The 23,073-nt window shown below is 36.6% G+C and overlaps 6 protein-coding genes across 17 annotated transcripts in view; 1 reads left to right on the forward strand and 5 right to left on the reverse strand.

Annotated features, from left to right (window-relative positions):
* Positions 1-23,073, forward strand: part of LOC132201685 (uncharacterized) — a 167,582-nt gene that overhangs the window by 125,960 nt on the left and 18,549 nt on the right. For all 6 annotated transcript variants that reach the window (XM_059628090.1, XM_059628057.1, XM_059628048.1 and 3 more), the window contains 3 exons: positions 3,263-3,404; positions 20,074-20,141; positions 20,933-21,184. In XM_059628090.1, the coding sequence (XP_059484073.1) occupies positions 3,263-3,404; positions 20,074-20,141; positions 20,933-21,184 (462 nt within the window). The remainder of the gene's footprint in view (positions 1-3,262; positions 3,405-20,073; positions 20,142-20,932; positions 21,185-23,073) is intronic.
* On the reverse strand, positions 4,531-6,855 carry LOC132201714 (uncharacterized). The gene is made up of 7 exons (XM_059628105.1): positions 6,695-6,855; positions 6,455-6,640; positions 6,117-6,404; positions 5,721-5,888; positions 5,470-5,667; positions 5,111-5,410; positions 4,531-4,757 (listed from the first exon to the last, which is right to left on the reverse strand). The coding sequence occupies exons 1-7, from the start codon at positions 6,740-6,742 to the stop codon at positions 4,584-4,586; spliced, it is 1,362 nt and encodes a 453-aa protein (XP_059484088.1). The 5' UTR covers positions 6,743-6,855; the 3' UTR covers positions 4,531-4,583.
* LOC132201756 (uncharacterized) lies at positions 7,360-8,406 on the reverse strand. Its single transcript, XM_059628200.1, has 4 exons — positions 8,252-8,406; positions 8,003-8,191; positions 7,662-7,949; positions 7,360-7,577 (listed from the first exon to the last, which is right to left on the reverse strand). Exons 1-4 carry the CDS (start codon positions 8,300-8,302, stop codon positions 7,428-7,430), a joined length of 678 nt encoding a protein of 225 aa, XP_059484183.1. The 5' UTR covers positions 8,303-8,406; the 3' UTR covers positions 7,360-7,427.
* LOC132201720 (uncharacterized) lies at positions 8,715-11,189 on the reverse strand. 5 transcript variants are annotated; one of them, XR_009442304.1, is made up of 10 exons: positions 11,060-11,189; positions 10,769-10,999; positions 10,428-10,712; positions 10,221-10,358; positions 9,939-10,025; positions 9,819-9,883; positions 9,703-9,757; positions 9,424-9,606; positions 9,086-9,373; positions 8,716-9,032 (listed from the first exon to the last, which is right to left on the reverse strand). XR_009442304.1 is itself a non-coding variant. In XM_059628151.1 (8 exons), the coding sequence occupies exons 1-5, from the start codon at positions 11,093-11,095 to the stop codon at positions 10,014-10,016; spliced, it is 702 nt and encodes a 233-aa protein (XP_059484134.1). In that variant the 5' UTR covers positions 11,096-11,188; the 3' UTR covers positions 8,715-9,032; positions 9,086-9,373; positions 9,424-9,606; positions 9,703-10,013. The 5 variants fall into 5 exon arrangements, 3 of the variants coding, with proteins under 3 accessions (XP_059484134.1, XP_059484143.1, XP_059484126.1); XR_009442303.1 differs by having other exon boundaries at positions 9,819-10,025; XM_059628151.1 differs by having other exon boundaries at positions 8,715-9,032; positions 9,703-10,025; positions 11,060-11,188.
* Positions 11,312-14,092, reverse strand: LOC132201740 (uncharacterized). 2 transcript variants are annotated; one of them, XM_059628189.1, is made up of 7 exons: positions 13,837-14,092; positions 12,848-13,309; positions 12,640-12,788; positions 12,191-12,252; positions 11,932-12,135; positions 11,582-11,866; positions 11,312-11,523 (listed from the first exon to the last, which is right to left on the reverse strand). In XM_059628189.1, the coding sequence occupies exons 4-7, from the start codon at positions 12,224-12,226 to the stop codon at positions 11,338-11,340; spliced, it is 711 nt and encodes a 236-aa protein (XP_059484172.1). In that variant the 5' UTR covers positions 12,227-12,252; positions 12,640-12,788; positions 12,848-13,309; positions 13,837-14,092; the 3' UTR covers positions 11,312-11,337. The 2 variants fall into 2 exon arrangements, with proteins under 2 accessions (XP_059484172.1, XP_059484164.1); XM_059628181.1 differs by having other exon boundaries at positions 12,191-12,788; positions 13,837-14,091.
* Positions 15,172-18,752, reverse strand: LOC132201718 (uncharacterized). 2 transcript variants are annotated; one of them, XM_059628131.1, is made up of 7 exons: positions 18,646-18,752; positions 18,398-18,583; positions 17,756-18,043; positions 16,619-16,991; positions 16,392-16,568; positions 15,664-15,960; positions 15,172-15,616 (listed from the first exon to the last, which is right to left on the reverse strand). In XM_059628131.1, the coding sequence occupies exons 4-7, from the start codon at positions 16,667-16,669 to the stop codon at positions 15,413-15,415; spliced, it is 729 nt and encodes a 242-aa protein (XP_059484114.1). In that variant the 5' UTR covers positions 16,670-16,991; positions 17,756-18,043; positions 18,398-18,583; positions 18,646-18,752; the 3' UTR covers positions 15,172-15,412. The 2 variants fall into 2 exon arrangements, with proteins under 2 accessions (XP_059484114.1, XP_059484102.1); XM_059628119.1 differs by lacking the exons at positions 15,172-15,616; positions 15,664-15,960; positions 16,392-16,568 and having other exon boundaries at positions 16,691-16,991; positions 18,646-18,746.

The following is a 23,073-nucleotide window of genomic DNA, read 5'->3' on the forward strand; positions in this document are numbered from 1 at the left end:
TCGAAATTTTATTATTATTAGGCAATGAATTCAAGCAATTAAGTTGCTGAACTCTGGATGTGGGCTAATTTTGTGAAAGCTCGTGATAAACGCACATTCGCGTCGAGTGCTTTCCAAAATCTGTGAGAAAAGTAAAAAAGATTGCCATATCAAAAACGTTCCCTTGCGAGACAACAATACAATGGGCCTGTCTAAATGTTCTGAACGCAATTTGTCCGACGTCGAGCACAATGGAAATCGCTCCGGCGTGCGTAATGGTGCCGGAGGAATTCGAAAAATGACGAGCCTTTATGAGTGGAAAGCAAGCGCGCCAGAGGCAGCCACGAGTTTGCAATTTACACTCTGAGTGGAGATGGAATTTTAAAACCGGTCGAGAGAGAAAGAGGCGATATTAATATTAGATTATCAGAGAGAGATGGAGAGCGAGCGGTCTCTCATTTTCTCTTTGGCGTGCCTCGCTAAATATTTACAGGACATTAAAATAGCCGTCATTCATGCGACGTCGGTTGGTCAGAGAACGCGCCGCCGCCGGCACCATTGATATTAAAATAACCCTGGCCATAGTCCTGCCAGCTCTTCTCCGTCTCTTTCTCTCGTTTGGCTGCAGAGGCAACGCTCGCAGTTATTATATTTTTATGAGCTTTTCTGCGTGACTAAACAACAAAGGATCGAAATTTATGCACATCCACATGGCTGAACAAATCACGCGCCTTTCGCAGCCTTCTTTGTGCGTCAATCATGAGTGCAAAATCGCTGCTTTGTGCGTCGCTCGCTCTATTTCTTTATTAAGTTGCAAAGAGCCTCTTTCCGCCTCTGCTTCGCCGCGCCTGATGCGAAATACAAAACCGATCGCAACTATTCGCATCCACCTTCAAAGGACTTGAGATTTGGCCAAATGGAAGAAACGATCCTTCAATTTGCAAAAGGCAGCACTTTGATTGGGCAAAATATTTTTCATTCGTAAAAGTTTGCATTTACGTTTTAAATTTTATTTTTAAAATAATTAACAAATAAAATGATTTGTTTTAGTTTGAAAAGTAAGCAGTCACTGAAGAAATATTTTACTGTAAATTGTTCTCTCGAGTTTAATTAGGCATTGTAAATTTAGTTAAGATTTGTAGATAAAAAACAATCTATACTTTTCAAATTTTGAATTACGATATTATATTATTTTACCATTCTTTCCAAAGTTTTTCACCCCCTAGGCAAGTCAAAACAAAAATTGTATATTTGCTTGCAAAACATAAATAAGTTTTATTTGATTCATTTTTAATTTAAAATTAAATGTGATCAATAGTTTTTTCCATTAAAATGTAGCTGAAGAGACAAATGATTTTACTGTATTGTAAATGAATTGCATGCAACGTGCGCAACATGAATGTTCTGCAGGTTGCCTAGATGCGCCTACAGAACAAATATGGTATCGTATCAATATTATCGCCTCGGCATTTTCACTTTTCAAAGGACGCCTTTCTCTGTTGCCCAAATTGTTCGTGTCGGGCTGAAAGTCTGCGCACGTGTATCAAAAACAACCCTTTCTTGCTGGGCTCGCTCTTTCTTTCGTTCGCAATCTTGCCTTGTTTGATTTCGCAGCGGAGCCTCTTGACAGACCTTTGAGTCCCTCGTGTAAACGGGGCTACATTTCAATACCAGCTGCGCTCGCTCTGTGCCTGCGTGTGCGGAGAGTCGTGTATTTTATTCTTTGTGTAGCCGTGGCCGCTCTCTTGTCTTGATGGCCCCCATCCATGCATTTATTCATACAAAAGAGAGAAGACGGAGTGAGAGAGAGTCTCTCTATTCTGCAGCAGGTAGAGTTTACAATTCTCGGCCAAAGCAAACCGGCGGCGGCGTCGAGTTCATTTTTCGCTCACGTCTTCTCCGAAGGGGCTACTTGAAGGCAAACTCGTCTCTCTTTCCGTTTCGTCGGCTATGAAATAAAGATGCGCGTGATAATGCCAGGCCGTATGGTTCGCTCCTCGCACAACTCGGCAGCCACTCTGCATATTCAAACACTTTACGAGCGACGAGGACGCACGATATTCACCAGAGAAAATATTTTCTTTGGAAATATGAAGTATTATTAAGGCCTCTACCGCCAAAAAACGGATGCTAAAATTTTTATAGTTTTTTATAGTTTTTATAAAATTTCTTCATCCTGCAAATTATTTTCATGCAGACCTAAAACACTATTTATTCTTTGGACTTGTATTTTTCCTGTTCTTATTTAAACCTTGGCTTTCAATGTTAAATTTGATCTATTGCTTTACTCTCATTTAGTATGAAAAAAATTATTTAAAAGTCAAAATATTTCCTTAAATACTGTATTATGTTACCGCCTTGATTGAATATAATATTTATCCATTTTATTGAAAGACTTTCAATTTTAGTTTTTTCTTGTACGATAATTGTGACCAAAATGATTAATAAAAAACTAACAATCACTTAAATTTATTCCACTGTAAAGTCAATGTTTTAGCGATATTCCCTATTATTGGCATACGATAAAAAAAAACTTATAATTATTAACCTGTTACAAAATTCAATTAAAAATATATTCACTTTTCATATTGTTCCATAACAACTTCTCCGGTATTACAATTTTAAAAAGGGGTGCTTTAAAAACTAGTTTTACTTGAAACGTCCTGCACTACGTTATTGTTCGGAACGAAACCCAAAATTATTTAGTTTTGAACAGTCTAAGTGCCGACCAACAATGGAGAGAAAAAATTAGGTACAGAGAAAAGGAAAGTGGTTCACAAAGACTGGTGATTTTCGCATGGACTTGCTAATCAGGCTGTTGCCGGCGCGCAGCTCTCTCTCGCTTAACAAAACAAGGCGCGTCGGCGGCGGCCGGCGCCAAAACAAAGTACGCAGATTAGCACCCGGAGGCTCATTTGCATTTTTAATTCGCCGTAATTAAGATAAAACTTTCGGCCGGCGGAAAGCAAAAGGGAAAAATCTGCGGGCGTCGGCGCGCGCTGTCGCTTTCTCATTTAAATATAAGGAGTCGAGTGGCGTGTGATTGTACACTGCCTCCGGAGGGCCTGCCGTGGGCCGCGTGTCTCCTAATGGACTTTTCAAGTGCTCTCCCCTCCCCCTCCTCCGCAGCAGCAGCCACCGTTCTCCTCTTCTTTTTCTTTTCTTCTGTTGTGCGCTTTTGTGTAATCTGTATGAAACTTTTGTTTTGCTTCTTTTGTGTCTTGCTCTCTGTGTACATATACCGTGTGTATGGTTATGAAAATTTCGTCCTCTTTTGTTGCAGGCTCGTGCAAATTCCCAAGCAGATGGGAAGGCACTTGGTTTCAGTCCGGCGTGCGCCAGCCCATCGTCATCGAGGGCGACAGGGCCAGTTTCAAAGGCCGCTGTATCGCGTCCGAGGGCGACAAGTTCCTCATGGTTGACGAGTGAGTACCTTTTTATAATCCAAAATCCGGAAATTTATATAAAAACGCTTGCAGCTTTTTATCCACTCTCGCCGAGCTATAATAACAAACGCCAACTATTAAATTTTTATTAGATTTAAAGAAATGTCATCATTCAGATCAGTAAATATAGTCCGTCTCACTTTTAAGTAAAATTTTAAGTAATTTAAATGAATTAATAAAAATTAAAACCTCCAAGAATAAAATAGGTTATAAGATTGAATAAGTCTTAAAAATGTGAATAAGCTGCCACTTCACATTTGAACAAAATCAATTTTGTAAAAAATACATACTTAAAATTTGAGCATTTTAATGACATTAGTGATGAAACTGAAATCTGAAACGTGAATAGTTATTCCCAAAAATCTTTTCTGAACTATTTAGTCATATGAATCGTGTTTTCTCCATTTGATGCGATAGAGAAAAGTGCTTGATTCCCTGAGGCTTGTGATAAATTCAAAAGCAGACGGGCCAATTACGTCGGCGTGAACGGCCGGCAAAGAAGAAATAAAACTCTTTCGCTCTAAATTTCGCCTCCACTTTGCGAAGGGCCACACGCAATTGCAACTAAAATGGCGAGAGGCGTCGGTCCGACTGCGTTAAACAACTAACTTTTCTGCAAACTTTCTTGCTCCATCAAAAGCTGCGGCATTCGCTTGAGCAGCGCGGCAGCGTTTTAATCTCTTTTGTTATAAAGCACACCTGAGCCCGCCGCATTTTACAGTTCCCTGCAGACAGCCGGCCAACTCCCGACGCAATCTCCAGATCGATCTGACGCTTTTTCCTCCCTGCTCTGATATATGATTTTCACATTTCAGGAGCCCAAAAAGCTCAAAATTTTTATTTTTAGAAAAAAAAATCGTGAAATGCGAACCGCACTTCTTCTTTTCGGTAGAGACCGTTTTAAGAAGAAACACGAGCCGTTGGAAGACTCTTGGGAAATACGTGAAATATATATGGGAAAAAGTTGTGGGCTGAGGCATTACGGCCCGGTGTCAAATAAGAGAGGGTCGTGTGTCACACGAGAGGTAGGAAGGAGCAGATATAAACGGCCACCGATATACCTGCCCGGAATTAAGCGATCTCGCAATTGACGTTGAGAGAGATAGATTGTTGCAAATGGCTTTAGTTTTATTTCAAGACGTATCGCTTTTCTCGCAATCAGCAAAATAGACCCGAGCACAGGTCAGCAATGATCTTGTCCAGCACAACCAGGAAGCTGGAAATATTGCTGTCGTACAGAGGCTTCTCGCTCTCTATGTCCTGCCGGATGGTGGCGAAAGAGTCCTCAATCACTTGGATTGCCAGATAAATGCGGATAACCGGATCGCCACTCTGAAATTAACATAAATAATATTTTTATGAAAATTTTAATTTAAAAAGATTTGCAAGAAGCAATCAATTTAAGTAGTTGCAAGTTGACATTGACTTTTTACATTCTTATTAATTTTTTTAAACCTACAAAGTAATGTAAATTTCTATTTTTAATGAAAAAAACTCATGTACAAGGCTCGAGATGGTACTAAAAAATTTAGGTAATTGATACGAATGTAAAATGTATTGCCTTTTTACATTAAAACAAAAATTTATGATTTCTTTCATATTTCTTTAGAAATTCTAAGCGCAAAAATTTTTCTTCCAAATTCGATGAAAATTTTTATAATTAATTAAGTAACTGCACCACTTACGTAACCAGCAATGGCCGTCCTAATATTTTCCAAGGTTACGGGCAGGTTTGTGTCGATAGTGTTGAAAACTGTATTGTAATCGGAATTGATGTTACCAATCTGCGAGTTCTTCAGCTGGTCTCGCAATTTTTGAAGCTCGCCCCGCGTGTTTTTGTCAATATTGTTCAGTTGATAATTGACCGAGTTCAGCGTGGGGAACACCGCACGCATGGTGCTCCACAAAGAGCTGATCGTCAGCTCCAGCAGCTGGCCGTCGATTCTATTGTCCGTCTCGATATTGGACACGGTCGCTTCATCCACCTATTAGAAATGTAAATTGAAAAAAAAAATGAAAAAAATCAATTACAAAAAAATCTTACCAGGAGTTCCCTCATTGATGCGAAAATCTCATGAAAAGAGTCTGATACTTTGAGTCGCATGGCGTTGGTCAGTCTTGTGAATTTGGTGTTCAGACTGATCATGTGCTCGAGCCACATCTCAATTTTCAGCTGGGCGCTAACCACGTCTTCAGGCGCGGCCTGACCCTTCTGAATAAAACTGATTTGGCGCTTTTGGACCTAAATAAACTTAATTGAAAACTATTTTTAGCTCCTCAGTCTAATTTTATTACGTGTTTTGTGGTCTTGGTTTGACTGACTATGACGTCGACGGCGGTAATTGCAGAATTTTTGGCGTTTGTATAAAGAGCCTCAGCTTGTGAGATAATCAAGTTGGCATTGTTGGCCGCATCTTTGCTTTGTTGCAGATGAGTGTTCACGTCACCAACGTTGGGATGGGTCTATTGTTTGAAAATGACAAAATATAAAGACCAAGGGGAAAAAGTCATTTTGATTTAATAATGGATCTTTGTGAATCGTGTCAATATGATTAAAATTATTTGACACTAAAATAAATCCTTTTTTAACTATTTTATAGTTAAAAATATTTTTAAAGTTCTTTATACGCATTTATACAATTATGAATTATGATGCTACGCAACATATAAAATAATCAGGGAGCGACTTACATTTCCATTAATTGTAAGCAAAACAGCCAGCTCAATATCGCTGATGACGAAACTCAAGGTGGATTGAAAATCTGAATATTGAGTTCCAATCGTATTTGAAATTGTGGTTAACTGTACCGAGTGCTCGGAAATTTCAGCATACAAAGCCAGTCTCAGTTTCTCGGCAATTTTGAAAATTTGTGTTCTCAGGCTGGTAAAACTTGCGTCTAAAGCTGTCAACTTGTCAATAACTTGCTGCTTCTCATTGGCTGCCCGAACTCTCAAATCGGCCACCAAAGTTGGGTTTGCCTTCATTTATATAATTAATTTAAATAAGAAGCTTAAAATTCAAAACTCACTTGGACTACCACCAAACTGTCCAGGGTGTCGACAAAATAATTATTCGTCTCCACATTCCAATGAGCTTCATGAAATGATCTGCATTCTCTGGTGAAAATCAGCAGTTTTTCCGCGAGGAAAATCAATTTGTTTCGCGCATCTTCTACTTCCGTGTCGGTAATTTGGGTGATTGTAGCGCTAAAACTCTTTAAATCCAAATTACCTACTTACAATTTAAAACAAAAATACCCAATTGTTACCCCGAGAAAGAGAGTAGCGAGAAAAACAAGCGTCAGTTTTCGGTCCATCGCTGAAGTGTTTGTGTACCCTAATGGGTGTGAGTATTTATCTCTAAACTTTAATCTAATCTTTTAAAAGTAAGATTTTAAAAACGTATTAATTGAACTTTCACACTTTTTTTAAATGCATTTTAATTTTCTTGATCTTATATCTCAAATTTTAAAATTTTGCACCAATCCTTAAATAGGTTCACTTCCAAGCATCATGGATTTCAAAGTGATACAATTAAAAAAAAAATGTTTCAATAGAGATCCTTGTCCTCGTTGTGGAACCTTTTGGCACTCGAGGTGTTCATTCCATCTAAAAAAAAATACGCAAAATAGATTTCAAATGCGCAATATTTCATTTTATTTCACTTAGTTAGTAGATAAATTATTTGTCATTGTAAACTGATTGAACTCGCTTGTTTGACATTATTTTTACCATAATATTTATTTATTTATTTATTCTCCATTCAGATACAATGAAAAATAAGTAAATAAATAAATAATAATATAAGTTATAAGTGAAGATGAGAAATTCAAAATTATTTTACATTCGATAGTAAAACATTTAAAACGCCTATTGAAGCATATGACGTATTTTTTTTAAAAAATAAACCTGCTTGGATTAATAAATAAATAAATGACATTAACCTTCCATTTATTTAATTCGCTCGTTCAGCATTCTTCCAACACGTTACAATTTCATGATTTAATGCAAGAGGCTGTAAACAGCCAATATTGCCTCTGTTATGTAATTATTGTACAAAACCAGCTCCCTCTGCATTAGCTCAGCATCTGCATTGATTCGGTCGTTGGTTTTCTGCAAAAGACTGTAAATGGCAGTGACCTCAGGCCCGTCCTGTAAAGAAACAAAGCGCAAATATTATACATATAAAAAAAGAAATAAGGAAATAAAATATGTCAGTGTGAAATCTTTCCATACCAATCCAGTGATTGCAGAAACAACCTGAAGCTCTATTGAGTTGCCAATGATTTGCAAAGAAACGAGGTAGATTGTGTATCTCCGGTTGAAAAGGTCGATATCATTGTTCCACTGGTAGAACGTTTCGTTGGCACTTCCAAGGTCAGCTGTTCTCAGGTCAACGTTGATAAGGTATGCGTCATTAATTAGGAGAAGATTTGCGTCATCCAGATTTGATGTTTCCAACGCAAAAACTGCCACGTCTTGATTAGCACTGGCTTTAATATTGTCAATGGTCGCTTGATCCACCTATTAATATTTTCAAAGTTCTTTGCTTTCTTTGATTAAAATCATATTTAAACCTGCAGTTGTTGCATCAAAGAATAAATTTGCTCAAAGTTGTTGTGGACTTCCAGCCTGACGTCTGCTTCCAAAATGAGTTGATAAGTAGTGCGGAATTTAATGGCCTCATTGATGAAACTTCCCAACTTAGTTTGAGCCGACACAATGTCAGAGTTCAAGTCACGATCAGTGTCGACGGCAGCCAGCACCTTTTTTTAATTCAATTACACAATAAAAATTTGCAATTCTATTAAGAAAAAAATACTCACAGAGGCTGTTGAAATTAGTAGCACAAAAATTGCGTATTTCGTGTTCATCATGGCACAAATTGAGAATAACAAGGTGTTCTAAAAAATACGTGTGACGACTAGCTTGATTTTTATAATCAAACTAATCTCACGTTAACATTTTTTTTTAAATGACATATTGATTGAATTATCTAAGCCGGCTGAAGTGCCAAGGTGATTCATAATTATCACTATTATCAGAGCTAAAATTTAAGACAGAGTTGAAATCGTATTTTTTTAAATGGCGAAAATTGCTTGAAAATGAAGAAATTCCTATTATTTGTTTTTTATCATCTTTATTTTACATATTGCTGCTAGCTGTGTGACATTGAAACTTTTCAACAGTCGCTTTTCCATATCTAGGTTTTTTCTTTTTTCTATAAAAATTGAAAAAATGGAAATGAAGCGATCGGGCTTTTCCTCGTTGCAGAAAAAGCCCGATCGCTTCATTTCCATGATCATCTCCTCGAGTGTCAACTTCTTCAAACAAATTGAAAAAAATGTCTAAAATTTGAAAATAAGTACACATAAATATTAATTTTTTAATTAGTTGTTTCAGCGAATTGTAATTTTTTTTATTTCTGCTGGAAATAAAAAAATATATATATATATAATTTTATTTAGGGAATAAATCTCTGATTGCAACTAAAATAGCAACTAATCTGTAGTTCAAAAACTCGTAGTCACGTTTCATTTGATTTGCATCGATGGAGTCGGACGCTTTCTGCATTAGAGTATAAATGGCATAAACGTTTGGGCCATCCTGTAAATGAGACTGTTAGTTTGAAAGCGAATTAAAAAGTTATCCCGTGATACCATTCCATCAATCGCAGTGAAAATCAAATCACTGACAGCACTTTGAGCGAGTGATACGTCTTGTTTATACTGATATAATTTAGAGTCTAAATTTCTGGCATTTTCTTCCAATTGGTCGTGAAATTTCCAAATATTTTTCAAACTTCCCTGTCTGAGTTCGAGATTAAGTTTGTAGGCCGTAGAAAGCGCATCATCATTAGCCCGTTCAAACTGAATCGATGTGAATTCCAAGAGGGCCGACTGGTGCACAAACATTTCGCTTATTTTCTCTATTTCACCTCGGTCAACCTAAATCAAATAAAATATGATTTTTGAACCAAAAAAGAAATTTAATTTACCTGAAGAATCTGCAGATGAAGTAATATTTGATCTATTAATTTTTTTGTTTTTAATCCGACATCAACATTTTGAATGACTTTGATAGTCGTCGCTGTGTACTTTACTGATTCCCGAATGAAATTTCCTAGTGCTGTTTGCACAAACTCAATATTGGCATCATCACTTTCAAATTCAGCAAAAACCTGTAAAAATTTGGTAGGCATTAATTAAATAATTGAATTCCCTTGTATAATATACAACACAAAAATTGTAAACTAAAATGTAAAATTAAAACTTACAGAAGCGGATAAAACCAGGATTAAAAGGAGTAGCGTTTTAAGTGTCATCTCGCTGCTAAAATTTTTATGTTTCAATGCTATTGCTAAGATCTTTATTTTTCAATCCGATCATATACCTTCCCTCCCTTCTTGAAAATTTTCTGCGTCTCACAGTCTTTTATCTGCACCTAATGTTGACACACTTTCACGTGTTTGACGTGCTTATGTCATGTTTAAAAATCTTCTCATTTACTTACGCAGTTTTATGACGCAAAATTCTCATTGATATTGAATCACGGTTGATACGACAGTGTGCCGATGTCAAAAAATTCTCAAGTGTTGAGCTGCCGAGAATAAAGCAAATATTCCATTATTCTACTGAAAGGAAGAATTAAAATGTTGATTCTTTATATTCCAAATAGATTCAAATAAAACATTAATTTATGACAGTTTGTAAAATTTAATAATTCTAAATTTTTGTCTTCATATGAGAATTTTATTTTGGAAGAATTATAACTCTAGGGAATTTGATCCACAACCGTTTTCACGGAGCTCAAAGTTAATTGGGCGATGCTATTGAACAGCAAATGCTCATCCGCTAAGTCTTTCTGCTTCGCGCCAACAAGCCCTTTGATTTCCTGGATGGCTACGTTTATATCAATCACCTCTTGATTGAACTAAAAGTTCAGAATTTTAATTTATTAAAATAAATTTGTTATTAGGATTAATAATATGAATATCCATACCAGTCCCTCAATTGCTGTCAAAATACTCTGTTCCCCAGATTGCAGAAGCGTGTCCACGTTATTTTTTACAGTATAATAGATGTTTTCATCAGCCAGGATCGCACTTTGCAGTCTGACATAAGACCCGGAAAGGGTGGAGTCAAGAAGGTACAGATCATTGTTGACGTTTAAAATCTCTTGCCTGATCACGTCAAAGCCACTGGTGAATAAGTTGTACGAGCTCAGATAAGTGTTAAAGTTGATCGTAATGGTGGCTAAAATCTCATTAATTACGTCGCTTGATATCTACCAAAAATTTCTCGAACATTCAAAAAATATTATAATTTGTTATTAATTCAAACCCCAGTTTGTTCAAGTAAATTTTGAATGTTCTGAAGTTTGTTTCCGACGTCTACGATAATCAGGTAGTGGAGCTCCGTCTGCAGCTGCTTTCGAGTGTGTAAATCTCTCATAAGGTCGATCAGGTAGATCCTTGCGACTGCGACATCGGTCGCTAAATCTTTAGTTTCAACGCCAGCAACATTGTCGAGTGGTTCTTTCCGTTCCGGCTGCACCAAAACCGCAGCAAAAGCCTTTTTCCAAAAAGGGAGGATTTTTATGTGAAGCGAAATTTTTAACAAATATTTACTTACGGTAGAAATGAGAGTGACTAAAATCAGAGAACGCATCTTTATTGTTCAAAGTTGCAGACTAGGCCTGCGTGCTATAGTTTCAGTCAGAATGGCAACTTATCTAATCTTACGAATGATGTCGAACGTGATTAATCAAAATTTAATTCATGCTCTTTCGTTTCCCAAAGTTGTTTGATTTGCTTTCAAATAAATGTAAAAAAAAATACCTATCAACATTAAATCCACGAAACTTAATCAATGCGCCATGGAAACCTTTTAACATTTATTTTTATTAGAAATCAATTGAGTACAAAACAATCACTTTGTCCCAAAAGCTCATCTGCGACTATTTTTATGGCGTCCAAAGCTTGACTGGCAGTCCACGCGTAACCTCTGTAAACCATATTCATCTGGTCCTGTCTTGTGTTGATCATTCCCTTAATTTCATTCATTTTTAAGCGAATTTCTACGACAGTCTCGCCACTCTGATGTAAATTATTAGTAAGTTAGTGTCAAAAGTTACATTATGAAATTATTATATACCAGTCCAACCATGGCTTCCAAAATTATTTTCTCCATTTCGATCATCATCGTATTTACAGCGCTTTGCACCACATCAAATTCATCATTATTTAATTTGTAGTATTCAACTAGGAGTTTCCATGTCTCGATCAGGGTTTCGTCGAGGGCACTCAATTTGTCGGTCGCTGTGATCATTATTGGGACAAGCATGTCTAGACCGTTAAGATATGAGTAAGAGGCGCTTTGGAACACGTTGAAGTGAATGAACCCCTCCGAAACTATGTCCGAGATCGTTTCGTTTGACACCTTTCATATTATAAAAATTAATTACCGAAATTTAATTTTAAAATAATATTATTTATCCCACTTACATCTAATTGGACGAGTTTTTTTCTAATCACCGAAGCTTTGTTCAAAATGTCCACAAGAATTAGATAATGCATTTGAAAGTGTTCAGCTCGTTGGCCGAAAATTTCTCTCATCCAGTCTGCGATCGCCACCTGCGCCGCCGCAACCTCAGGCGTTTGCAAATCAATTTTTTTAACATTTTCTGGCTTCAGAACTGCACAAAATGCCTGCAAATAATTGATTATAAGAACAGTCAGCATTTTATAAATAATTATTAATTACTGTCGCAAGCAACGTGACGAATAGAATGGTGCGCATTGTTGTGTTGTCCACCCGGAAATGATCTGATTTTTAGAATGGAGACGTAATTATTTATGTTGCTCTGTAATCTTATCGAGCATTTTTATTTGTCTTCAGCTTGCGCTAACCTAGATGGTTTCTCTGAATTTAAGTACGAGTGTGGTGATTTAATGCTGCGCCATGCTGCATAATTATTTGTTTCAATAAGTTCAAACAATTTAATCCAACGACTTTTACTAACACTAATTTGCCCTTTGGAAAGTTAGAGTCGATCAATTTCTTACTTTCATATTAATATTAAAAATAAATAAAAGTAACTTGAGCAATAATATCTTCAAACAATATTATTTGAAGACTTTTAAATTCACTCGTAGAAAAATTAAAAGAGATTAATTTTATATTATTTAAACTACGGTTTTTTATTTCTTAACTGTATCAAAATCTCATTCAAAACCAGTTCCATGTTAGTTTGGGCCACGTCGTGACTGACTTGGGCAGCCTCCATAATAACATTAAACTGCTGAACTTTTGTTTCCACTTCTGTTACATCAGCTCTCAATTTGTCAGCGAGTGGTCCAACCTATAATAAAATTTTAAAATAAAAATTATATGGTCAATAAAAGAACAAAATAAAAATACTTGATCGAGCAGAGCTTTTTTCACTTCAATTAAAAATTTCAGCAGAACTGCCGCCTCGGCTTGTTTTAAAGTGTTGTAAGCATCTGATAAAGGTTGCTGAGTTAATTTTAACGCCTCTTGTTCCAAAGGAAGAGAGTCTATCGTTGGGTAAAAGAGGACTAAATCCAAATCGTCAAGTGCTATGCGCTCCCGATCTAGGAGTTTTTCAAAATGGGCTACTCTGTCACTAAAAACGTTTCGATTTTGCTTCATTGTTGGTTGAATTTTGGTCGTCACGTTTGTGGAAATCTGCAAATCCACGAGTCCTTGAACGATGTTTGTGACGGTAAAGTCAAAATCGTAATCGAGATATTTCTCCACGGCCAAAGCTGATGCTTGCCAAGTTGTGATTTCGTTTTTCAAAATCCTTATCGAAATGAAAGGCTTTTGGACTAAAGTTTGTATGTCTGGAGGCCCATCTTGCTGTTTATAAAGGAAATAAAAAAAATGAAATGATAAAAAAATTGGTCAGAAGAGACTCTAGATCAAAATTGCTAGACAATTTTTTGGATTAAAGTCTGCAGAGTGCGACTTTATGAGACACAGAAAAAAATAATAAGGAACAAATTTTGCTCGCTTGAGTCAATTTTATGCACCGACCAATATCAGATATTTTATATTTTATGCTATTCTTGACCAACCATTGTTGAAAAATTTTCTATAAACCGTGTCAAAAAAATTATTTTCCAATGAAACTTTTTAAATTTTTTCCTTCTGAAAAAAATTCAAGAATGTTTCTCTCCAAAATTAAATAATAATGTTATGTATTTATTAGAATATTACTATCTAAAGTTGTAGCAAAATTTCAGACTTGCTGTTGCTCTTTTTTCGAATACAATTTTTCTCTTTATTTGAACAATATTGAAAACAAAATGGAAAAAATATAACATAACTGAAATGGAAGGTTGATCATCCCAAATGTGAAAGATGTAAAAAAATCTAATTCTTACGCAATTAGCCGAGACCCACAAATATAAGAGTAGGAGCAGACTCATTTTCACGGCGTCCAAAGCAAATTGTTTGTCGTGTGTCAATCAGACCGTGGTTTATCAGCAGTTGAGATAATTTGATATAGACCGTGTTGTACCGGAGGCGGGCGAAGAAAGGTCGGATCAGTACAACCGGCTGCGAAACGCACGCTGAACGGGCTTTTCTCGTCTCAGGGGCGACTTATTGAAACAATTCCTATTAAACTTGACTTAAGCCCGAGTTTCGCAACAAGTCCGGAGCCACCCAACGCCTCGGGCAATATCGTACAATGCCGGTCGCACGCTCGACTTGCAGCGCATAATGCCTAGTTGGAAACAAAGTACACCTCACACTTAATGACTAAGATACATGGCGTCCAAATACCAAGGAGCGAAACTTCGTGTCGCCTCCGTGCATTATGTTATAGCCGAGTTGCAACTTCTTACTTTGTGTGCTGCCGGTTGCCTACCCCGTCGCTGCCAGGCGCTTGGCAAACTATGTGTCCGGAGCTCCAGTCCAACTATTTCCACCTCATTATTTTCTATGACGCCTCCACCGCCCGACAGACAAAAGGACGCAATCAAACTTTCCGCCGTGGACAAATCGCTTCTTTTTACGAGCTTTTCCTGCCCCCCAACAGTGAGATTTCTTATTTCAGCTGCCAGAAGTGGGATTTTTCTTGTGCAAAGGGAGAAATCTTTCTTTGTTTGACGTTTGAATCAACACATGCAAAATAACTGCAACGCCTTTGGTGATCTAAATATATAATCCATTCGTATTTTTTCTTCTAACAATTAACAATAGTCTAAATTGATAATAGAAATAAAGAACACTGGAAAGATTTCCAACTCTTGAAATTAGAAAATCGCTCCAATTTTGATAAATTGAGGTCTTGAGTAAGAGAGCAAATTAAAACTCCCAACTTGGCTTCTGTCCGCAAAAACAAAATGCCGTCGTTTAAAAAAAAAATAATATTATTCAATCTGATTAAGGTTCTAGAGAAAATTTCTTTAAGGGTCAACATTTGGTCCTTTGCGCACATCGATGCCTCTGAAACATCTAAAATAAATTTCATTAACATCAATGGATTAGGTATTAGCGAATTTTTATATTTTCATTCGTAGGTTAGAAAATCAGAACTCGTGTTTTGATTTATTGGAACACGTTTCAAATATATTGAAGTCGAAAATGTATTGTGAACTGTGATGCATAAATTTCAATTTATGATGGTCTCTATAGTTATAAAAATTGTCCTTAGAAAGTAGTTTTTCAAGGATAAAAAATAAATTTAAATATTTTACATAAGCCAAGGGTTTTTTAATTAAACGTTGAAAATTGATACACAATTTGAAATAAAAACTAATTTCCTTAAGTAATCCCTAAAGTTAAAAATTATACCATAATTATATTTTTGAAAAGTCTCTAGAAAAACCGTTTTTGAATCAAAAAGAAATTATTAATTCAAGGCAGATTTAAACAATTAAAACATTATCAACACAATATTATTATCATGATAACTCCATTTTTAAAAGTAACTAGTTTATTTTGCATTTTTTTTTATAACATAGAACCAAGATCGAATTGGCCAAAGTTGAACTCTTCAAATTCCAACTGCTCCACCACTTTGTTGATGGCCATTGTGGTGACCTCAGCGAGCGCTCTGAGAATCTCAGCGCTTTTCCTCGCTTCCGCCTCTTTCGTGCTGAACTTGGCCTTGCACCGGCCAATTAGCTCGTAAATTAGTGCGATTTCTGGCCCGCCCTGCGAAAGCATTACAATCAGCGTGTGCTTAAATAATTGGGGCCTACCAGCTTGTCGGTCGCCTCCCGGACATTGTTCTCCACCCTCTGGCCGTTCGATAGCATCGCCGTGAGCGCCGCCTCTAAGTTGGCGTCGGCCGCGGTCAGGTTCCACTTGAAGGCCTCGAGCAACTCGTTAATCGTGGACGCGTCGGCCGCGTCGACGAAAATCAACTGCTGGTTGACGGCGGTTAGCGTTCGGTTGAAACTGTCGATTGTTTCTCGCAACGCGTTCACGTGCACGCCGGCAGTTTCCTCCAGCAAACCAGCATGGGCCCTTATTTTGCTGATCACCTTCTGCGGTACCTGAATAGAAACAAAAAATGAGAACCGATTTTTAGTAGATCTAGCTGGAAAAAAGAAACAGGATTTTTTTATATTTTCAAATAAATTTATGATGGAAAAATACATTTTTATAATTTTAATAGTATTAATGTTTTGTTAAATAATCGTGTGTCATACTGTAAAAATGTGTAAAATGCATTCTTATTTATGTTTTTTCAAGCCATATTAAAATGACTTTGAAACTTTGTAAAATTTATAAATCCGTTATAAAATAACTCAAAAAGCAAGGAAAATACCGGAGGATTATCTGTTTCAATCAAGAAAATAGTTTGAAATAATTTATATGATTATCTATACCTTCAAAATTAGATTAATTTATTAAGTAATTTAAGCATAATTAACTTTTAATCAAAGCATCACCAGGCTCTGAAGTAAAAAATGAAATGAGAAACCTGCAAGGCCGTCATTTGATCACAGACGAGCAAAACCGAGGTGGAAAAATCGAGGCACGCGATGCCGTAAAGTTGCCTGACGTGCGAATTGAGAGCGCTCGCGGCTCGCATGAAGTCGGCCATGTGCGATTGGGTCTTGGCCACGTCCGTCTGCAGGTCCTTGGACTCGGCGCTCACCTGCAACCAGTTCCACTGTAATTTTCCCAAGAGACACAATCTTCACCAACCGCCAGCAGCACGAGGAAAAGCCCCAAACACCTGTTGGGCCGCACCTTCATTTTTGTTTAGTACAAAATCTACTTTGGCTCATTACGCAGCGCCTAATCTTATCTGCGGAAAGAAATCTCTGCGGAAAACGGAATGATTGCAAAATCTCATTTCGTCTCATCAAAATCAGTGAAGTTTATTGATCGTGTATTTTCTGCCGGTGGAGGCGTGCGTGAGGTGGATTTGTCGGACCACTTGGTACAGAGCGTCCATCGAAGCGTTCACTGCTGAGTTGTAGAAAATTTTAGCTACGCTAAATGAGGAAAGCGAATCCTCTATCAATATTCGTCCTCGTTGCAATTCTCCGTGGATTTCAATCACGAGTGGTCCTTCCTTCAATTCAAAAACAGAAGATGATATATAGGTTCAGTCAAGTAAATCAAACTAAAGATAAAGATTTTTTTGGATGAGGGGACGGGAATTTTAATGATAATGGCCAGCAGAGCCTTCAGTTAAATGTAGGAAAATATTAATGTATGGTAAAATCATTTTTTGGGTTGTATTTCTTCTCTCAATGAAATTTAACCATATATTATTGATTTTCAATTTTTGACCAGGATTCCCCCTCTGATAAATGGATGAACATTAAAACTTTTGTGGTAACAATTGTTTTATTTATATATTTTTCACTACAACCATGAAGGCAAATAAAGGTTAATATTTTTTTTATCTTCGGTCAGTTTATTCAACCTTTAGAGAATTTTATTTGAAATTAAAATTAAAAAAAAAATTAAAATAAACCTTTGACTGTCATTTTTTAAAATTATATTTTAAAATCACGTTAAAATAAGAACAACAATTTGTATGTGCTCGAAAGTAAAATTTTTGGGCTCTCTTCAGATATTTTGTTAACGTTAAACATGTTTTTGAATGAAAATTGAATAATTACATAAAAATAATTTACATCTTTATCTTCATTCTAATTAATTATCTATACTATCATTTAAGATTGTTTCTCAATTAAAACAATGATGCGCGTTATTTGAAATGATAATAATTTAGAACCAGATTTAGTTGAATCGCGTTTCATTGTTGGAATTACGCTCTCCACTTTTGAAGTTATGTGAGGGTCAATTATCAAACTGAATAATTAATACCAAGTCAGCAATAGCGGCGAGCGAAGATTCTTCCAGGAAAACCAGGGTCGTGTTTATCATGGGCAGCATGCCCACGTAGGCAGCCTCGATTATCGCGTTGCGTTCGTAGAAGTCGACATAGTCCCCGGGCACCTCCTCGAACCTTCCATCCCGAAGATCGTCGTTGGCATCAAGAAGGCGTTCCTCGAAACTGAGACACCCTTCATCGATTATGCTAAGCAGGACGTGAATTAACTTTGTGCCTTCCGAAGCCAAGGCGCGAGAGACGTCGACCAGGGGCTCACTTGCCTGAAATAATTATTTTGATTTATTAATTTTTCAAAAACATAAAATAGCTCTGTTTATTAAAAATTTTAATAATGTACTTGTGAAAAATTAATACGAAATCGTGTAATATCCAGTTGATTTTGCAGTTTCTATATTATGTTCCTCCCTTGATTCAATTTTTCTTTTATTTGAAATTATGGTTTAAAGTGAGTTTTATTTTTAAATAGCTTTGAATGAATATTACTTAAAACATGATTATTGACGCTACATTTTTTTTTTTTTGTAATCAATAAAAATATATCTTCCTACTTTCCATTTTCACTTCCAATTTATGAATCATTTAAAACAGTCATTTCATTGATTTAAATCTTTTACCCCAAGAGCAGCAAGATTTTGAAAGACTCGTTCGTAAACACTGGTGGCCTCAATTAAAATGTCCCCAAACAGAATGGAGGTGGCTTTGGCCTGGAATTTTGCAATCTCGCTGTTCAGCTCGCTGAAAGTGCGGTATGCGTCGTAAATGTCTTCGGACGGGCCAAGATATTCCGCTTTTGGGTCCGCCTGCGAAATGAAATGCGCCTTCCCTTAAAACGAGCAATCCGAAAAGTCTAAAGAGCACTCACGAGGGCCAAACAAAGAAGCAGCAAAACGAAGCAGCAGGACAGCCACTTGCTCATCTTGGTTATTTCCAAAACAAATAAATCCGCCCGGTCTATCTGGCACGGCCGGGCCTCTTATCTCGCATGAAGATAACGCCAATCTCTCGGATGAAAACCCAAACAAGTTAATATTGCTGATTAATCCGGCGAAAAGTTGGCCCAATTGTTCTCTTGTTATTTCATTAGTAAACTTAATTAGAGAGAGCTGGGCGAAAAAAAAGAAAGTTTGAACCGTCTCTCTCGTTATGAAGTCTGGGCGAATCGCAGCCGCTTTTGTTAATTAATCAGAGTGCGCGCGGTGGTTGCCCGGGGTGGAAGACGGGCCATGTTTCCGCACATAATTTATTCATTATTTTATACTCGGAAAGAGCCGGCCGAGTTTTTATCTGTTGCTTTCCAGTCGGCCGAGAGCTAATTGAGATTTATCATTTGCGCCACTCGATGACAGCATAGCTGCTTGTTATTATTTATTATATTTTGTACACGCCGCGCTTCTAGATTAGAAAATGATCATCTATCAAAATAAAACAGTGCCTTTTCGCTTAAACAATTCATTTATCGGCATTTAAAATAATTTAAAGAAACGGAATGATTGCATTTTAATGTTATTTTAGTTCTATTGTATTTAATCATTTCTTCAAAAATTTTAAATCTCTAAATTTTCAAAGTATCTTGTATCTTTCAAAAGTATCAAAGAAAAAAATTAAAAGCTTTTTCCTCACGAAGAGGCTTTTTACTTTTTTTTATTTGGGCATGATAAGAATGCGAATCGAAAACGAAGGATGGGCGGAAAGAACGTTTCCGTTCAGTGGAAAGAAAGGCCCAGAGGAAATCGGTGTGGGACGCGTCCATTAATATTGCGCCTGTTTGGGTGCCAAGGAGGAAGGAGGCGTGACGTCAGATCGGACTAGTCGCAAAACAGGGGAATCCATCACTGTCAGACGATCATGTCGCCGTCGTGTCACAGGAGCCTTGTTAAGGAAAGGTAAAAAAGTATCCTCCACCTGGACGCAGGGGCAAAAAACCCGCCGGCCAGATAAATGGACGATTCGAAATCGCCGCCGGAGCAAAAAGCGCCTCCCTGATGGAACATAATTGCGCGTTCACAGCTCGGATGGCGGCAATAACAATCTTGCGTAACACGCACGTAACGGGCCGTAGCATTAGCTGATTTATTTTAATCAAATAAACGAGCGGCCCAAATCCCCTGTTGATTGTTTTGATGGGCTTTGAAATGGCGCTTTTTGTTTATTGTTACCTCCCGGCGAGAGTGGACTTTGATCAAATTTGCCAAAGCTGAAAACGCGCGTTTGTTTGCTAGAATTCGATCGCGTGTTGTGTCAACTTGGCTTGGATTTTTGCCCTAATTGAGTTTTGCTCTATTTGTTGCAGCAAGGGCATCTGCTTTCGATGCGTCGTTATCCACGAGAAGCACCACAATGTACTACAGTACAAAGAGAGTAAGTGTTAATTACTTTTGTTTTTATGTTTTTTTTATATGTTCTTAATTTATTTTGCATTTAAAAATTAAGTAATTTCTATTAAATACCATTTTATTTAATTTTTAAAAGATACTTTAAAAATTTTCCTAATTTTTAAATGTTTATAATTTAATTATTCAATAATTTCTGTAATAATATTTATATTTTTAATAAAATCATAGTATGGTGTACAAATATTGTTCACACGCAAATTATAAAAACAAGCCTAATTTCTCTGTAATGCACGATTAAATTTAAAAATTCGTGTGACCAAAGCCATAATATGTAGTGCAGATGACTTTGATTAGTGGTTGATTGTCAAATTTGTTATCGCTGATGGTAATAATTTTCCTTTCCATTTGAAGCTTAAAATGATACAATTGGTAAAAAATCCATAAATTCCTAAACACTCCGGTTTTTACAGGTTAAATACTGCAAACAATTTTACAACTTTACTGTAAAATTAAATAAATGACCAATTAATCCTATATCAAAACTCCTACTGCATACTGTATCAAACCTTAATTTGAAAATTTTTGAAACCAAAAGATTCAGCAAATAGCATTTTTTTCATGTGAACTTAAAGACATCGCCAAAGAAACAATTTAAGAAATGCTAAAAGACGTCAGAGAAATCCATAAATCCACTAATTCACACAACATGGTCCTTCAAATCCTTCGAAGTCGCATGATGTAAATTTTGTCATTGTTTTTAGGTAGCTTCATCTCATTGTCAGAATAGTTTTCACTAAAATTTTGCTTAATTTCCAGCATACTGCCATTCTAAAGAGGCGCTGCCGAATTTGTGTTCGCTGATCACGGGCGACGCCCTTCTGTACTCGATGTTCCGCGTCGAGGCGAGTCCAGTTCAGTGTCCATTCCGCGGGCCCTTCACCTTCTCGTACAACCGCGGGCACGGCGAGTGTCGAAGCCCGCCTTCCAGCGTCGACTCTTGCACCGAAGACTCGCGCCTGCTGCTGCGGTACCAGGCGTGTCCCGACGTCTCCGGCACCGAGTCCACTGGTGAGTGCTACATTATTTACAAATTATAATTAAAAACAAATATCGTTTAAGAAAATTTAGATCTAAAGAAGGTCCAGAAATATTCAGCAAAGGTAACTTTGGAAACTTTAAATTAAAAAATTCGTTAATATGAATTTTTTAATTTAAATGAGTCATTTCATTTAGCAGATTTCTTTTTACACAATTTACAAATCAACAAACTATGAAAAAAGTGCAACACCCTTAAAAAATACTTATTCAAATATTTAAAAAGGACTAAATTATTTTTAACCAAATTACTTCTGCAACTGGTAAAATGAATTTCAATTAGAAAACATATATTGCAGACTGATTTTTATTTTATGCGTGCACGTTTTTGAATGGAAATGTGCTGCTTTTGAAGCGCTCGCGTATTTTCCCGCATTGAAATTATTTTGCGAGGCAGAATCGCGTGTGCAAAAGAGAAGGAAAGATGAAAAGCGAGCGATTGGATTTAGCTCTGGTCCGCTGCATTAATAACCCCGGCCTCGCTAATTGGATGGCAAATAATAACGCTTTCATTACTGCTGACGAAGTCAAAAGGTTCTTTCAGCCCGTCAAGTCGAAAACATTCGCCGTTTTCTAATTAATTAAGACGAAGGCGGGGTCGAGCGCGCGGCAAGAAAGAAGAAATACCGCCAGACAGGAAGGCCCCGGGGGCCGATCCATTTCGACTTATTGACTCTCGCTTCCTCCGACGACCTGCTACCGGTCCCTCGATTTCCTAGCGCCAACCGCAAAAAACGACGTCTCAATTATTAATAGTGCGTTAGGCCAACTTATCCATTACTTAAATACCTCCAAAAAAGCTCCTCTGCTAGAGAACTTTCCGCAGTTCATTTCACCAGACCTGTTTGCCACACAAATCTTCTTCGTTCAATGCTGGTTGAATAAAATAATAAATTGATCTTGTCAAAAACGTTCATTTCTAAATATTTCATTTTCTTCTCTCATTATGAATATAGATTTTAAAAGAAGAATCCAGAATTTTACCAAAATTCCAGACTTTTTTGCACCATTTTTTATTTAATTAATCTCATATAGATTGAATAAAACTATTGAATAAATGTAGAGACATTTGAAGTTATAATTGATTTCTGGCACCTACAGTTACGTGATTTTAAGTAGTTTCACAATTAATCTAAAATTCTTATATTCTCAGTACAAATACATCATGTTTAGAAATATTAAAAAATCTCCGTCAATTGCAAACAAACTAATAATTCAAAATACAAGCGTTTTCAATTATTGCACAAGAAATTTATTGATTTTTTTAGAATTCATTAATTAAAGAATAATAAAAATATAGATTTAATTCCACCTTCATTTATTAGCATTCAATTTAAAATAATTGTATCTTCCTTAATTTTGAAGTTTTTCGGATATTTTACGACATAAATTTTAACAAATTTAAAATTTAAAGCTCCCTGTCAAATTTTTAGCTTTTTTACCTGAAACATTTAAATGGAATATCAAAATATCAGTGATTTAAATTTTGCCATGTTTGATCAAAAATTAAAAAATCAAATCCATTAAAATAGCTTCAAAGATATACTCAAATTTATTTACTAGTGCCTCATTTGAAGGATGAAGATTTCTGAGAAAGCTTAAATTTCATCTAATTATAAATTATTTAAGTTTTGCGTTTTGCCAAAGAACCTTTCCCTATACCTATGCATAATCTGAAGATCAACCGTTCCGAAAACTTCCACTTTCTCCGAAGCTAAATCCCGCCAACATCAGTTTTATCCGTCGATCCTTTCAGTTTCACTCTGGCCAGGCGTATCTAGGCGTCCATCGCTTTCCCTTTTCGCTCCTGAACTAAATTGATTCCTGAGCCCTTTTCAAGTGTCGCGCACGTAGCGGCCCAG

The sequence above is a fragment of the Neocloeon triangulifer genome, unplaced genomic scaffold (assembly GCF_031216515.1).
Source record: "Neocloeon triangulifer isolate White Clay Creek 2 clone unplaced genomic scaffold, ASM3121651v1 ptg000001l, whole genome shotgun sequence".
NCBI classification, from domain to species: Eukaryota; Metazoa; Arthropoda; class Insecta; order Ephemeroptera; family Baetidae; genus Neocloeon; species Neocloeon triangulifer.

Bases quoted from the DNA above. Each gene is read 5' to 3' on its own strand.
- LOC132201714 (XM_059628105.1), bottom strand. From the start codon at position 6,742: ATGGACCGAAAACTGACGCTTGTTTTTCTCGCTACTCTCTTTCTCGGG. The intron at 5,668-5,720 runs GTAATAAAATTA...AAGTTTATTTAG, and splicing joins AAACCAAGACCACAAAACAC to GTCCAAAAGCGCCAAATCAG. The intron at 5,411-5,469 runs GTAAGATTTTTT...CATTTCTAATAG, and splicing joins CATCAATGAGGGAACTCCTG to GTGGATGAAGCGACCGTGTC.
- LOC132201756 (XM_059628200.1), bottom strand. From the start codon at position 8,302: ATGATGAACACGAAATACGCAATTTTTGTGCTACTAATTTCAACAGCC. The intron at 8,192-8,251 runs GTGAGTATTTTT...AATTAAAAAAAG, and splicing joins TACTAATTTCAACAGCCTCT to GTGCTGGCTGCCGTCGACAC. The intron at 7,950-8,002 runs GTTTAAATATGA...AAATATTAATAG, and splicing joins CTTTGATGCAACAACTGCAG to GTGGATCAAGCGACCATTGA.
- LOC132201720 (XM_059628143.1), bottom strand. From the start codon at position 11,095: ATGCGTTCTCTGATTTTAGTCACTCTCATTTCTACC. The intron at 11,000-11,059 runs GTAAGTAAATAT...TTTTGGAAAAAG, and splicing joins TAGTCACTCTCATTTCTACC to GCTTTTGCTGCGGTTTTGGT. The intron at 10,359-10,427 runs GTATGGATATTC...CTGAACTTTTAG, and splicing joins TGACAGCAATTGAGGGACTG to TTCAATCAAGAGGTGATTGA.
- LOC132201740 (XM_059628189.1), bottom strand. From the start codon at position 12,226: ATGCGCACCATTCTATTCGTCACGTTGCTTGCGACA. The intron at 12,136-12,190 runs GTAATTAATAAT...AATTATTTGCAG, and splicing joins TCGTCACGTTGCTTGCGACA to GCATTTTGTGCAGTTCTGAA. The intron at 11,867-11,931 runs GTAAGTGGGATA...ATAATATGAAAG, and splicing joins AAAAACTCGTCCAATTAGAT to GTGTCAAACGAAACGATCTC.
- LOC132201718 (XM_059628119.1), bottom strand. From the start codon at position 18,699: ATGAGCAAGTGGCTGTCCTGCTGCTTCGTTTTGCTGCTTCTTTGTTTG. The intron at 18,584-18,645 runs GTGAGTGCTCTT...TTCATTTCGCAG, and splicing joins TGCTTCTTTGTTTGGCCCTC to GCGGACCCAAAAGCGGAATA. The intron at 18,044-18,397 runs GTAAAAGATTTA...TAATTATTTCAG, and splicing joins AAAATCTTGCTGCTCTTGGG to GCAAGTGAGCCCCTGGTCGA.